Here is a 16,166-nt window from a genome sequence, read left to right as displayed (position 1 = left end):
CCCCCCCCCGCCCGCCACCACCAATGATAATTATTTTCCTGGCCCCACTGGTGCAGTAATTACGACTATCACACTGACAAGCTTGCACAGGAATTATATATGGTCTAGAGCAGCTTCGGCCTTGGCTATCTCTTACGCTGACATAGATCCTGTAAACGTAAAAGTCAATGTTCTGACTCACTAGTTCTGCAGCGGAAGCTTTGGGGGGAAAAAAAAAGGAGAAAAATATTTAGATTAAGGTATTGACTACAAATACCCTACAAATCTATAAATTTTGTGAGTAATGTTTATAAAACAGAATGAAGACTAAGCGTTCGCTTTCTAAGATCTTCAGTACTTATTTAAAGCTAAAACTTATGATATTCACCTATACTAGCTTTTTCTTTTGGAAAACTTAAGCCAGATCAGTCTAGTCATCACTTTTTAACTTGAGAAATATAAAAGGAGGAAATGCACTTTTTTATATCTACTGCTGCTTTTCCTGATTTTTATTCGCACAATGGTAAACATAAAAATTGCAAGTTTTATATGTTTTTTTTTCTCTCACAAGGAATTTGCATGTGTTTTTCAAAATTTTTTTCAGTAGTTTTAAAATATTTAAAGTTACACATTTGCATCTGTTTAGGACAAATAGGAGACACAAAGAGTAGTAGTAATTGTGATATTTACCATTTAGTCTATGAATAGTCTTCTATGCATACAGTAAGTTATGCAAATTCTGTCATTTGGTGATGTATGAGATTTGATTATTTCATTAATTTGTCATGTCCTATTGGAGGAAACTGGAAAAGCTCCACTGGGCACTGCCTAAATGTTTTTCTTTGAAATACAAGTAATTTTGTACAATAAATTGCAAAGGCTGTAATCTTTATTTGCCATTTTCATATGCCGCTCATAAAAGTAAAGCTCTGCCAAGTAATATCTTTATACTCTAATAAGTAAATTTGAGAGTTTTGTCATATGCTTAGAATTTTTTTAGATAATATGGAAATAAAAAGGGATGAAATTACTCTTTTTGAACTACCTCATTCAGTTTAGGCCAATAGAGGTGCTTATCATAGCTACACTGAAATAAAGTACAATTTCGCTGCTCTATTTTTATCAGTATATTTTTAGTTTCCTTTAAAACATGATAACTAGATAAAACACATGTAATGATTCTGATTCTACTTCTAATATGACTTTTATAAATATATGCAAATGGAGAGAAAATTCTTGGATTCATATGAGGGTAAAATCACATTTAAGTGAGATTAGAATAAATTCTAATAACTGTTTTGTTTGTTATTAAAAGTTTATCCTAATTTGTTATCTTATATAAAAGCCTATTACTATGGTTTATTCTGTTATAAAATGTAGCTTAATTTACCATTTATTGATCTGATAATCCATGTAGTTTGAGGTTCACCATGTATGCTGAAGGTAAAGGGGAGACCGTATAGATCACCATTCATATTCTTTGCTGTGATAATCACTGATGGGGAATGCATACATACTCTCCTTAATTCAGTGTTAATAGCTGGGCAATTGTCATTGATGTCTTGCATTGAAAGCACAATGGTGCCAGTAGCAGTATATTGAGGAACCCCTGTAAAAAGAAAATATTTGTGTTCAGGAAGGAATATTGATACTATAAATAATGCAGTTTAGGTGGGAAAACTAGAAAGAGGAAAAAACATCGAGAGAAAACTGGAATAAAGAGAGTTTTGTTTCAGAAAACTTCATCTCTTCTTACCTCTGGTGATAGCTAGAACCTCTGCGCTGTACTGCCCATTGATAAAATAGATTGATTCCCGGTTAATAGCTTTGTTCAGTGTGATTTCACCAGTGTTTTGATTGATTCTGAACCAGGCAGCTGGATCACGTCCTATGCTATATCTGTGTTTGGTGAAGTAAAAAGACTCAGCATTATGTTACGAATATATGCATTACATATTCATTTTGCAAATAATATTTGTCACTTTGGAATATTTTTCTTTAGGCTGTGCTAGGTCTTATTGCATTTCATCCTGTCCAAACAAAATTCCTGTAGACTTTAAAAGATGTAGACCAGAAAAATAATTAGGAATCAAGTAAATGAGTAGAAGTCCGTTATATTTTGAAAGTGGTATCATAGCCTAAAAATAAAAACTTTCTGGACCCTGTAAACCTTTACTAGAACCCCTGTTGATATCAGTAGTTAAATCTGCAGCTCTTCCTATAACACTCTACATTTGTTCTTGCTAACGTATTTCTCTGTTTTATGAAAACTTTTCATATCTTTGTAAATTGGATGTATTTATTTACATGCACATTAAAAAGCAAAATATGGTCTCATTATTTATCATTAATTAGAAAAAGATCTGTTCTGATTTATTTAAGTTACAGCCTGTTAGAAAAATGTTATTTTCTTTGTCTCGTGCAAAAGGCTAAGAAAAGTAGGTCAGGAAACAAAAGAAATCATAGCATAAAAGTGGGCTGAAGAATGTACTATTCTATTGCTATTACTCTGTTGTTAATCTATTAACATATTTAAGTTGTTTTTTAAAGCACCCTTTAAAATACCAATTCCTCGTCCCATTGAAATCTCAAAAGAATTGTTCCGTCCAGGGAGTTAAGCAGAGCAGAACTTACACAACATTTGATGCAATAGCTCCAGTGTCCTCATCCATGGCTGTGTATGTTCCTACAACATAATTTGCACGTGTGCTTTCTGATATAGGAAACACAAATGAAGATGGATGAAATCTTGGTCCTTCAACCACATTAATTACTTCTACTGTGATGGGTGTTTCATTAATTTGGAAGTAATTTGCAACAGAGTGGTGGAAGGCAGCTACGTTCCTGACACCAATAATCAATGAGTGACTTCGGAGATGTTCATAATTCAGTTCCTAAAAGATAAACCACAAAGAACTAGATAATAAAGAAAAGTTCCTTTAATTTTATTTAAATATTTTCTATTATTTGAAATGCTTGAGTGACAGTGTTTTTACTGCTTGTTTAATTTCGTTAACAATTAATTAAAACTGTTTTAAGGTGATTAATTCAACAACCGAATCACAATAGTTATCCATACCTTAATTACTCTAAGGATTCCTTGATTTGTAGCTCGATCTGTAATAATTTCAAATGAGTTGTCTTCATTACCAGATATAAAGAAAAACTCTGCTAACCAGTTGTCTGTAAACTCTTCGTCAGCATCCAGAGCTTGTATTCGTAGCAGTTCTGAACTGAGTGAATTTTCTGAAATACTTGCTGAAAACTGGAATGACAGATAAATGACCTGTTAGCAAACACTAAAATATATAACGTGAGGAAAACAAAGCTGATTCTTTTAAAGGATGTTCTATCCACAGTCCGTGCCAATTTAATAAAAATCATGTGTTCTGGGTAAATTGTGATTCTGGTTGCAGATCTGAAGAGCTGTATCACCTCAAGTGTTTGCAGAGGCAGCTTATAGGAAATGGATGTGTGCTTTCTATAGGAAGAGATCATACAAAGATTGGGTTAATCTATATAATCTGGCTGTGTTGCACAGGTTTGGACACCAGAATGACTGTCTTTCACTGAATACGGAGAATTCAGTGTCAGGACTGTCTTCTCTGAATACAAAAATCATCGATGTGTATGTTATCAGAATTGGTGCGCAAGCGACAGGTTGGATTTTGAGCACGCTTCGAGGAAACAACCCTGTTAATCCAGTGGAGCATTCAAATGTGAAAGCACTCTATGGGTTAGTAAGGACTCTGTTATCAACCAGGTTTTTGAACAGCGTTTTAAAACAGTGATGTTGCTTTTGGTATTAAAAACTTACAGAGCTTTGAGCAAGAGTTGGGAAGTTGTCATTAACATCAATAACTCTAATGTTACAGCTACAAAGGGCAGATATTCCATCTGCAGCTCCATCCCGGTCTGATGCCTTCACAACAAGAGTGTAGCTGCTATGTTGCTGTCACAGAAAGAGAAATGAGCATGTTAGAAGGACCACCCATACGTCTTAAAAGTTACAAATACTCATGTCTCGCTACTATTTCCTAATGCAGGAATTTGCCTTAGGTGTTTTGTTGTAACATATAGAAAAAATGCATTTCTCCCTTAATTTTTGTAAAAACCACAACCTTTCTCTCCCCCCCCCGCTCATAAAACATACACAGCACAACATCATGTTATTTAACTTTGGAAAGGGAAAAGTTACCTCTCTGTCAAGATAATTTGCAAGGTGGAGTTCTCCAGTGTATTTATTCATAATGAACATAGGTGGACCTGAAGGTTCCTGACTCTCTATCTTGAAGGCAATTTTAGAATTCAAGTGATTAGGCTCATCTGCATCTGAGGCAATTATTTTCATCACCAGTGTGTCTAAGAATAAAAAAGAAAAATTAAAAAAACCAAACCAGAATATCTGTTTTGTTCTTGCAAACATCTCATCAAGACAATGCTAAAAACTTGGTGTATAAAAATGACAGAATGCTATCTATTCATTGACATTTACAAAGAAAAGCAAAAGTTTAATTTCGTAGTACTGATTCTGACTGAATGTTAATGACTTTAAAATGCATTAAAAATTAAGGCCGGATGGAGTAATGCAGATTTTCACTGAACTTCGTTAAGTCACCGTAGGGACTATGTGAAAACAGTAAGTGCTGATCTTGTAGATATTCATGTAAGAAATCTCCACAGTTTTAAATGAGGATTTCTAGAAAGTGGAAAATGAGCATTAGGTACTATGACCTCACTGCTATTTGCATGTCTAATGTTGATTGCTGTACTTTTGGTAAAAAGAACGATTTTAGTGGTTTAAGTAAGGGTTTATTTAGTAATATTCTACTGCATCTGCAATAGTGAGTCTACAAATACAAATATTTGAAATAGGAAAAATGGGAAAAAACATATTTTATATATCCTCAAAGGAAAGGAGTGTAGGTGTCCTGTTAATTCTTTTTAATGAGAAGGAATGAACTGATTCATTTTAATTTTCACGTCTGAAAGAATTTGCATGATGGTATGGTTAGAAACTGGAACATTCAGCGTTTGTGTGTGAGAGTAAAGGGGGAAGGAAGCATCGCTGCTTAATTTTATGCACGGAGCTCGAACCCTGGCTTGAATAGCACTTGCAGATGCATCTGCTGCTCCTTCCTCTGCAGTAGCCCTGGCCAATATATGTCATTTGTTAAGAAAAAGTAGAATGAGCACTCCAGGTTTATATTAACTGTATTCTGGGAGCTTCACTAACTATGCTATAATAGGCATAACGTAGTTACTTACTGTCCATACTGCTTTCTTCAACAGATCCTGTAAATACAGTTTGTGAAAATACAGGAGGGTTGTCATTTATATCCAGAACTCTGACTCGAAGTTCAAGAGGTGGTTCCAAATCTACACCCGTCACTGAGTGTTTAGCAAAGCAACGTATCTAGATAAAGAGATGTACCAGTTTTAAAACCAAAAGTGAAGTAAGCAAAGTAACAACCTGAAACAAATGAATTTGTCTCCTTCTGCTCTCCCTGCCCCACCCTGGATCCATCATTATAAAGGTAAATGAAAAAGGGGAGTACTTACAACAAATACTGGGGTTACTTCCCTATCCACTATCGATGTTATATTAATTTCTCCTGTTCTTGGGTTAACAACAAATATTCCATAGGGGGCACGATCAATTCCAACTCCAGAGATGCTGTATGTGACTGGATGGTTCTCTTCACAATCTGATCGGATCTACAATAATAGATAACAATAATTTATGCCAGTTTACTGAGAACACCTGGGCTTTTTTTTCCTAGTAATAGTTCCTGTAAAAAATCCTCTATAATTTCAATGTCTGAAGCACTTATCACAAGGTTCAATTGACAGAACCAACGGAAGGCTCTTCTACAAAACAGTCAGCCTACAGATCCATCTCCTCTTAAGTGCTGGACAGGCTTTCTATTTCTCTTAAATCTTCTGGCAGGGAAGAGGATAGAGAAACTTCCAAGAGTATCACACGGTGGCTGGACTTCAGTAAAGGTATGGTCATGGTGAAAGGATAGGAAGACATCTTCTTCGCTCTGTTGCCCACAGAAATCATGCACTATCCTTGAACTTCTGCTCAGGGGTTTCTCAGGATGAGAGAGAAAAGAAAAATACAGCGATCTCGTACACAGATGCTGCACAAGAAGAGACTATGGTTGGAACTGTCCAGGAAGCAGACTGATGGCAAAGTTCTAGGAAGCCTTGGGTCACCCCACAGCCACCATGTGGATTCACCTTATGAGACTGTCTCAGCACAACTGGAAAAATTGCATCATCTTTCTTTTATTCTACATTCCTTGCTTTGACTACTCCAAGCAAATATACTTTTAAATCTCTCTGCTTTTATCAGCCTGTCTTTAGAACAACTTACTTGTCAGTGAGCACTTTTGTTCTCTTTCTACTTACTTTGGCAATTGGATTCCTCTTAGAATTATCTTCACCTTCTCTACAAGCTGCAGCAAATTTGATCCATTCACGTTTTTGTCTTCTGAAGGTTTTCCATCTTGCCATTCCATTTTCATCCCATTCTTTTACCTTTGACAGAGAGTTCCAGTGTCATATGACCAGTAACCTCAATCCATTTTAAATTAATACAGGCATTTGCAATTTCCAACAAAAAGAAGAAAAGGGATTTTTACAGATTGTGTGCTTTTTTAGATGTCTGCGAGTCTCAAACTCTAAGACTGTACATGTTTACTTTAAAATTATTCCTGTGTATGAGATACTCATTTAGGTTCAGGAGAACTTGAGAGGGATTAGCAGGTTATTACCTGCAACTGTTTAATATTTAAATATGTTTTCAGTCTTCAAGTTCAGAAATGTCTTAGTTCAGTATTTCCCATTTCATTTTTTCATTGGTTACTTTTCTTTTGATCAGAAAATCAGTTTCTAAAGAAATATATATTACCTCTACATGAAATCCCGTGCTGAAATCCAAGAGTACCTGCAAGAACAATAACATTGGCATATAAAAATGCAGGGCAAAATGCAGTAAGCAAAACCCAACTGCCATACATTGCTACACTGCAGGACTGGAACAGTACTTTTTCTCAAGTCTGTTGCAGTAGCCTAGCTAGGCAGTAGCTACAGGATTTCCATACATGACTTTGTGCAATTCATTTTTTTCTATATCCATCACTTGAATTCCTTGATAGTTAACACCTTCAAAATTAATTCTGTCTTTCAAGGCAGAACTTTGAGTTTAAATGGATGTGCCATAGCAAATTTCAAGTTATACCTACATCATAATACCACCTTCATGCAAATTTTTAGATTGTAACACCTCAGCTGAAGAGAGAAGTGGTTGCAAGAGCTGCTATTAAAAAGTGTATCTAAGAAACTAGAAAAGGAGTACTTATTTATCCTAAAGATTTTATTCTTTATTCTTTTTTTTTTCTTATTTATAAAGTCCACAGTAGACCTGGAGTACTTAACTATGTAGTTTAACCAAAAAGAATGAAAATGTTTTCTTGAAACTTCCCACTGAGGTCGAAGAGATTCAATGTAAGCTGGAAAGCCAACTGCAGTCATCAAGCAGATTTCCCTGGAGTGCAGTGGGCTTTAATTTGAGTTCTAAATATGCAACGAAAGTCTTGAGTAAATAAAAGTGGCAGGATAAGATGCAATATGTAATTACCTTAACATTAAAATTAAAATAATAAAGAATCTTCAATTTCTTGATTAGCATAATTTAAAAGAAGTCATCATTTAATTAACCTTGTTCCTAAATAAGGTGTGAAAATGAAGTTCACTTGGTGAATGTACCTCTTCAGAGCATCGCTTTTGGGTTTCGGACCTGCGTCTGCTCTCTTCAGATGACAAAGGGTGAAGAATATGGGATTTGCAGGACTGTATGCTTTCTTTATTCATTATTGGGAGAAAAAAAAATATCCAGGTGACTCAAAAAGTGTTGCAGAGTTTCTCTTTTCTCAGCAAATGTGGTTAACAACTGTAGTTATCAATTTTCCACTTTCCTTGTCATTACCCGGTACTGTTCAGTAGGTTTTTTTCTGTCTGACTTATTTTATCTGATGGGTTTTATGTCAGTTCTACTTGGATAAAATCGTTGACAATCTTTTTCTCTATGGTAGCTTTATCCCGTGGGACTTTCCTCACTTTGAATTTATTGCATTGTTCTGTCAAGGCTGGAAGATGAGCACAGACTTTTTTCCACTTACTTCATGTCAAAACAACCTCTTACATGCAACAGATTAATGAAGAGCAGCTTCACCCTCCTTACTCTCTCTTTCCCCTTTTCCCCATTTACCTATATCCTATAAGAGGTCCACCATCTGTCACTTACAAAGCAATGTCTCCAACGATCTGATCTTGTCCAGAACATTCCCTGAGACCTCAGCACATAATGGCTGCCCTAATCTGCTTCTGAATGAGTGAACGTAGACTGTGGGTTTGCCCATTTGGTATGCATATACCTTGAAATTTATTGGACTATTCATGGAGTAAGGATTTTTTTTTTCACGTTTCTTTGAGCAAGTTATTGGCATAAATGGTTAAGAAAAATACTCCTCAGAAAAATCATTACAAAATGTTCATGTTGTGGTAAAAGCACCAATACATTTTCAATCTGAGTTTATGTCTTGGTGACTATTTAAATCCTCAGCTGCAGAATGGGCTTCAAATGGATGTGCAGCCATTACTTACTTCAGAGAACGGACAGTATCAGACTCCATTTAAACTGTGGGTTTTTTTCACCCCAGTGGAAGCTCAGGCCTGTCCTTTTATAATCCCCCCTTGGAGTTTGGGGAAACATGGGAGAGTAGAAGGGGTAGATTACACCCTCACCAGAGAACCTGAGTGATGAAGTCCACTAGAAGTAGCATTGGTTCACGTCTCCTATCAGTTGATCCCACCAGTAGAGCAGAGTCTCCTTTGGTGAGTACAGTGAAATCCTCTCCACCCTTGGGCTGAAATCCCTTCTGGCATGCCAGCAATTGTCTTGACCCAGAAGAGTATGGCTATACACCTCCCGGTGCAATGGTAGTGAATCTTGTTTACTGTCTGCATCTTGTGGTCTGTTCTGTTAGTTAAGAGTGAAACTAATCTCTCACATCCAGCCACGTCACTCGTACTCAGCAGGCCCAACTGAAAAACTGTGTTGAGTATCTCTGAAATAAGAATTATGCCTGTAAAGAACGATGCTCTTTAAGCACATGAATATTCATAAAACACTTGATTTCAGCCTATAGGGAGTTCTGTTTCCAAGCATTGAAGAAAATACATTTTAAACTGGAGTTTCATCTTTTGTTTTTGAGCACTGATAATGGGAATGTCAGGAACTTGTTCGTCAGTAATGCTGGGGATTGTAAATTTAGGTCCTGTTTTTCCACACTGTGCTAACTAAGGAAAAACCCATTCTGTTATGTGTTGCTAATGGAAGATCTTGAAAGAAGTCTTGATGGTTTTGAATCCAGAGTCCTTAGTACAGTTTGTGATATTATTTGAAAAGGCTGATCTGATGAACTTCATGTCTGCGTTTGGTATGTCTCTCTCAGTTACTGCCATGTTGTAGGAAGGAGGACAAAGTTGTCCAGTTCACTTGCTAAACCTCAGCAATTCTGGAGTGACATCCACCCAGCATGATCCAGGAATCGAGGTTCCTCGGTCTCCCCAACTAATGTTTTCTGATTCTCCGCTATCGCCAGCAGTTAGAAGGCTCCCCCCCGAGTTGTCTATTTTTAATATCTGTCTGTGGTGCAAACCCTTTTTTTCTAGTGCTATTTCCAGCAGAGAAGTACTGTCTCCTAGTAGCTAACTCCAGCATACTTCCAGGTAGTGAACAAATTTCCCTTCTAAACTAGTATCTGAGTACAGTACTTTCCATAGATTCAGTGGTTAACGATAATTAAAGCAATAGGAACCATTGGAATGTGTGGGATACACCCTGAGGACCTTGGGGTAGGCAAGCTGATCAGAGTGATATCAAGATTTGCTGTCGGTCGCCGAGAGAGTGTGAAAAAATGGAAGATCTGCAGAGAAGCTAGAGGTTCGTTGCACAAGCTGTTTCTGCTTTGGCTTGGGAGAGGTGCAGGCAGGAAACATGTTTATGGTGACTGTCATTTACACAGTGATCTATCTAAAAGCTTGTCTTTTATTGTAATGATACAGATCCTGAACGTTGTGTCCAAAATGATGCCTTAGAGTCACACTGGAGTTATTCTGGATTTATTCTGATGTAACTGGGAACAGAATTAGGCCCATAGGATGTGTATGGTTCTTTGCACCTTCAAAGCAATTTACAAACAAGAATTAACTAATCATTAATTGACTGACAAGCAATATTATACGCAATTATGGAATCCTCCCTCCTCCACCTACTCAAATCTAAATGACTGAACACACCTTTAACATCTTCCCAGCATTATTCATATTGGATCTGCTTCTCTCTCTTTGAAGTCAACAGCGGTATTGTTATGGGCCTGGATGGGAGGAGTGCTGAGAACTCACACATATTATGTTAGTCATCAGGGTGCCATGGTAGCTCTGGTTGTGTCAGCATTTTGGGACTTCTATGTCTTTCTTACTCAGCCGAAGCTCTGACTAGTAAAGGGTTGAAATAATGAACCCTTCCCTTTATTCATTCTGCATCTCTTTAAAAAATGATAAATCAGTGCAAATGAAATAATGAGAAGCAGAGTTGAAACATAAGGTGAAACCTCATATTTAAAAAAAGAAGCCATTGGATCACTTTTAAATCAAAACATGAATGTGTTTTCGTCTATACTTTTAATTTTTATAGGTCACTAATGAATGTGCTGCTTCTAATTTAAAGGGGAAGTTTTTCAGACTGATTTTTCTGGCATTTTGTTTTCTAATTCTGAGGAAGTCAGGTGCCTCTCTTGCTTCCTGTGTTAGCAACTGATGTCAATATTTGGTACTGCACCCAGGATGGAGAATTCATTGCTATTTCAGCAGAAGCATGACAATACTCATGTCAATCAGAAGAATATATTCCAAAGCTTTATTTAGTTTAAAATATGTTTCTTCAAATAACTGATCACTTTGGGAAAGTTTCCACTGAGAGTGTTTCTTTTCTGCTGAGTCATGCAGATATAATGAATTTCCATATGGTAACTCAGTTTAATCATTAGAAAAATGAACAGAAAAATATTCTCAGTACATGGTGTATGCCATTATCATTCAAATTTGAGTTTTTCAAATTAGTCATGCTAAGTCTCCTCAATAAATCTCTTCAATAAAACCTGAATTCTAATATGGCTTAGAGTGCTGTAGCTGCAAATGCACGTTTGCTTAGGGGGCATTTTTACTGAGGAATGTAAAAGTGCAGACTTAAGAACCCTATCTTAAGTGATAACGCCTGGATGGGGAATTGCTTTAGTTTCTATTTTTACAACAAAATTCTTTGGCAGAAGAGCCTGCAGGTTCCTGGCTACATCCTGGCAGATGTTTCGTATGCATATGCAAGAAGAGGATTTGGCCCCTTAACATTTTTATGTGCAACCAAGTTTTGAGTAGGAGGTGTAACCATAGCCTAACAACCGGAAAAAAAAAAAAAAAAAAAAAAGAAGTGTAGATAACACATGGGAAAATGTAGCCAGACAAAAGTGCGTATAAGAGATGTGGTGAATTTAAAATTATTAGCTGTCACATGAGAGCTGGCAGGAGAAGAGTCATACCTGATCAAACAGGTTATTTCTATAAAACGTGTCTGTGCAAGTATCACAAACAGAACTCCCTTACTCATGAGAATAATGCCTTTGAAGTCACGTGAGCAAGGGTTGCAGAATCAGTCCCTCCAATGGTGAAATGCATATAGAAAATTATTCGTTTCAGGGCTGGTAAGTTTTCTTTTTTTGAAAGTGTAGTAGTGCACTAAAATATGTATAACTCCACAGCAATTTTATTTGATACAACTTATTAACAATATACTAACCAGACACACCATTCAGACAGATGATTTTCATGAAAGATTAATCAAGCTGAAAATCAAGACTGTTTCTCAGAATACACTAAAATTGGATACGTAATTTATGATTTATTTAATCTCTACAGTTTGTCCATCAGCTTTCTATAAAGCGCTGAAAGATGCAATTAAGCTGTACAGGCCACCATGAACACTGCTGTGCAGAAGACCACATAATAAGAACAACAATTGTTTCCTCTGTGTAGTAAAGGTCAAATATTTGATTGTTGTTAAAACATAATGCCAGTTTTCACAATTGCTCCTTTTTCCTGACCCAACACATATCCTTCACCAGTCACAATTGTAACAATAATATACTGAAAGAACGAAAATGGCTCCAGAGTTGCCGAGAGAAGTAAAGCAATAAAATCTCTTTTGAATGAACAGGTCTTAGACACAGTACGGTCAACTTTTTTTTGGACTTTGACACATCAGGAGTATGCATCACCAGATAACTGAGTAAAATGAATAGTCACTAATGCTCCATGAAAATCCAGAAGTATTAGTGTGATGTGCAACAGGCCAACCTCAGAGACCTCTGCACTGCATTAAACAAGTAGAAACTCATCCGAACCATAGCTTGCTTTTGCCAAATTATGTCGTTATTTGCTTGGCAGCTGCCCTGTGTTTGTTAGTTCTACTTTACTGGCTGCAGAGCTGTCATCTAAAATTAATGGATTTTCTTTTCAAAGTAAGTCTTAGGATTTCATATTCTATAAGAACAAACACTTTTTCCTCAACTATAACAATTCTAGAGGGGTCAGTAACAAGAAGTTAGCAAACATTTATGCTTACTACTACATTGTGTAAAATGTAAAATTTAGTGAAAGCCACAGAAGAACATAACTATAAAAGAAATCCTACTCTTTTCCATCTTCAGGGTCTTAAACCTCTGTCTAATTTCAGAAGAGCAGCACAGATGAGTAAAAATAATCCATGCAAAAATTCAGATTGCAGGAGTAGAATGGCCTCCATAATTCTTTTAAGTCCTTTTTGGGTATCTTCCGTGTCTTGATGAACACGTCGTACAACTATGCCACTTGACGATAACCACAACTTTCCTCTTGCAGTGAGAAAAACAAACCGAAAGAGCGACACTTTCATCATGCATTCACTTGCTCAGTACATGCTCACTCAGACACTATTGCACTACAAGACAAAAATTCTTTGTAATGTGAAATAATAGGCCAAGTCTTGATTTTTACTCAGCTGAGGTCTTCACTAAATTTCATGTTTTTCTCTTGAATATAGCCATAGTATTTAGTTAGCTCTGAAGTGCTCTTTCTAATCACTTCAGAAAAAGAAATTTGCTCTTCATATTCCCTCAAGTGAAAAAAAAAATACAGACATAGAACTAAATGATATCCAGTCAAGTTATTAGGATTTTTATAATGATAAGACTTTTATTAATAACAGTGACTCCTTAAATAGTAGCCACAGACAACATTCACCTGAAAAGTCATACATTAAACACAGAAAGTCACATATTGAACATCAGCAGACTGCAGGAAGTCAAAATCAAATGAAATATTTGTCAGCATTTAATGAAAAACTAAATAATTTGTATAGAATCTTCAGAAATGCAGTTTAAAATGAACACAGATTTGTTTTTTATGCTAAATTTCACAAGATTTTTTGGGGGGTAGTTTACACTGTAAAATGTAATGGTCTGCTGAGGAAGACTCAACTGGCGTAATCACAGAGTTTACAAATACTGTTTTAAAATCTGACTTACCAATAAAAGGAGCAGAAAAGCAGCCGTTCGGTGAGGGAGCCAATCCATGGCATCTGACTTCTCGGATACAAGTCCAACTGAGTTACGGTTACAAGCCTGTTCCTTTTCCCCTCCCCCCCCCCAACTCCGGTACCTATTTACAAAGACACTGGGTAGCTAGATGTCCTTATGCTCAGCCCTTCAAGGTGTCTCTGCCTCCCTCTGAGGGAAGGACTGAAGATGCTGTATAACCGAGTGTCTTTCCCCACCCCAAAATCCTGGGCTGGTCTCACCTGAAACGCTTGACAACATCATTATTGCTTGCAGGTAAAAGCTAAGAGACACACCTTAATTCTTATTGCACTGAAACCCTTTGTTGGATACGAAAGGGTACGTTTTAAAAACAGAAGGCAAGCTTCGCTGAGAAGATACCGAGTGATTTATAAATTACTCATAACATAAGGAATCATTAAAATGGCAACTTATCATTGCTTTGAGTGCAATTACCAGTTTTCTCCTTGCACCAAGTATAATAGAAGAGCCTAATAATATTACTGTGAAGAATATGGACTTTAAGAAATGATTAGTTTGAATTAAAATATAAGTCCATTTGTTTACTTCCAGGCATGAAGAAGGCAGTTCCATGCATAGTGTTCACAGAAGTGCAGCACTCGGAGCGGAATGGGGTTGTCATTAAAGAGGTCATGTGTTAATTTGGGGTAAAAAATAGTGTTTTATTCATTAGGTCACAAGAATATCTGAAGCAGAGGAAGGAGACTTTCTGCTTTCACCAACTGCAAAGCCTCCTCATGCCGTACCTTTCCCTCCCTATGGGTTGTGCTCTCGCTGATACGGTGGAGAGGGAGATGTACATATGTCTCCTGCCAGAGACACTGGAGAGCTGCCCAAAACAAGAGGTAGTGGAGGAAAGGGAGGATGTGCTCACTTCTGGCCTCATTTTGGATGGCACGAGCACAAATACGTGAGGGATGGAGAAATCAAAGAGGATTCCCCACTTTTCTCAGCAATAGGTCCCTCCATTCTGCAGCGAAGGCATTGTAAGTCCCTCCTTGCATTCTTCGGGCACCTGAACTGCCTTGAAATGGGAACAAAAGATCAAGTGAGCTCCTGCTCTGCTGCTGCTGAAGCTGGGAGGAGGGTGCACACTTCAACCCCCAAAGTGCACCGTGACTGCTGTGCTCCTGAGCCTGCCAAGCCCACCATGGTGCTGAGCATCTCCCAGGACCAAACTCAAGCTGGGAAAAAAGGGCTCAGCACCTCTGGGGTTACTCAGCACCTCCTGGGATGAGACCCCATGCTCCTGCTGGGTAAGCAGCTTCGCAGCACGGCTGCTGTGCTGCCTTGCAGGGGCTGGGGCTGCCGACATCAGTTGTGCATGTCCCTGCTGTCACCCAGCTTCTGGCACTGAGCTCAACATGCCCAGCAGCGCGGCAGTGAGCCGAACCGCAACAGGCAACGTTAAATGGATAACATCTGGGTTTTCCCTTTTCTGGGAAATTGTCAACAATCTGAAATTTGCTTTTGGATTAAGTAAAAATAAAAAGTTACTTGTGCATATAAAATATGCATATTCTTTTATAAACAAAAGTGTCTTATTTCAGAACTTTTACTTAATCAAATATTTCAAAAGATGCCAATTTAAAAACATTTTCCTTCTAGATTTTTCAAATATTTGGTTTGGAGGGTTTATTTTTTTATTTTGCAGAATTTTTAATGATTTTTTTTTTTATGTTTCACACCATACCGATATCATTATTGCAGTAACATGTAAAATATCCATATTACTAATGCAGTAACCAGTGTTTAAAGTGGGCTGATATTCTGGCATTTCAGAGTTAGTTCTATACGTTCTATGTAGAGGAAATACATAGAATAAGGGCAAACATGGTTTCAGAATGAGTAGTTCTCAAACTTCTCTACAGACCTGCAGAGAGCTGGGTCAGTAGTCTATTTCTGCAGTATCCTAGAAAGAAGATTAATAAAACTTTTTAAATTTAGATTATCGAGAAGTCATTGCATGTGAAAGCTATGTAGCATCGTTGCTAGGAAACCAAGAAAGGCTGAAGGTGTGTATCACTCAAAAGTGCTCCTGGCAGTTCTGAATTTCCATTTTGACCACTGGACAGAAGAAGTTATTTCCTGTAAATGTAAAATATGCATGTTCTTTTACAGACAAAAATATCTCAATTTTGTTGTGTCAAATTTTTTATTATAACAGAAGATAATTTGATCTACAAAAGGTGAGAAAATGCCTCAAACAACAATAATAGTCCCAGCAAAAGTGAAAACAAAAGCGCTACTTGTTACACTATGTCTCTCTATGCCATACCTCATTAAGAAGAAGAGTGCACATGGACTCATTAGAAAAGATAAATAAGAACAACTGTTTAATGGGAAAACTTGCCAAGTAATTTCAAATGGGATTTAAAAAGAATGTTCAAACTTTCAAAAATATAATTTGCACATTAATAATAATAAAAAAAAGTTTAGTCTAAACAA

General features: G+C 37.0%; 1 protein-coding gene across 1 annotated transcript in view; it reads right to left on the bottom strand.

Annotated features, from left to right (window-relative positions):
• LOC104158684 (desmoglein-1-like) overlaps positions 1 to 13,715 on the bottom strand; it is a 20,988-nt gene extending 7,273 nt beyond the window's left edge. The window contains exons 1-12 of the mRNA XM_009696401.1: positions 13,668 to 13,715; positions 6,899 to 6,934; positions 6,397 to 6,525; positions 5,542 to 5,697; positions 5,248 to 5,395; positions 4,178 to 4,341; positions 3,797 to 3,931; positions 3,059 to 3,244; positions 2,614 to 2,873; positions 1,736 to 1,878; positions 1,370 to 1,588; positions 12 to 198 (exon numbers count right to left, since the gene is read on the bottom strand). Of these exons, the coding sequence (XP_009694703.1) occupies positions 12 to 198; positions 1,370 to 1,588; positions 1,736 to 1,878; positions 2,614 to 2,873; positions 3,059 to 3,244; positions 3,797 to 3,931; positions 4,178 to 4,341; positions 5,248 to 5,395; positions 5,542 to 5,697; positions 6,397 to 6,525; positions 6,899 to 6,934; positions 13,668 to 13,715 (1,811 nt within the window). The remainder of the gene's footprint in view (positions 1 to 11; positions 199 to 1,369; positions 1,589 to 1,735; positions 1,879 to 2,613; positions 2,874 to 3,058; positions 3,245 to 3,796; positions 3,932 to 4,177; positions 4,342 to 5,247; positions 5,396 to 5,541; positions 5,698 to 6,396; positions 6,526 to 6,898; positions 6,935 to 13,667) is intronic.
• Between the last annotated feature and the right edge of the window lie 2,451 nt (positions 13,716 to 16,166).

This window comes from Cariama cristata, unplaced genomic scaffold (assembly GCF_000690535.1).
Source record: "Cariama cristata isolate BGI_N322 unplaced genomic scaffold, ASM69053v1 scaffold7423, whole genome shotgun sequence".
Classification (NCBI taxonomy): domain Eukaryota; kingdom Metazoa; phylum Chordata; class Aves; order Cariamiformes; family Cariamidae; genus Cariama; species Cariama cristata.
Note: the sequence above shows the minus strand (reverse complement) of the source record. Positions and strands in the feature narration are given on the sequence as shown.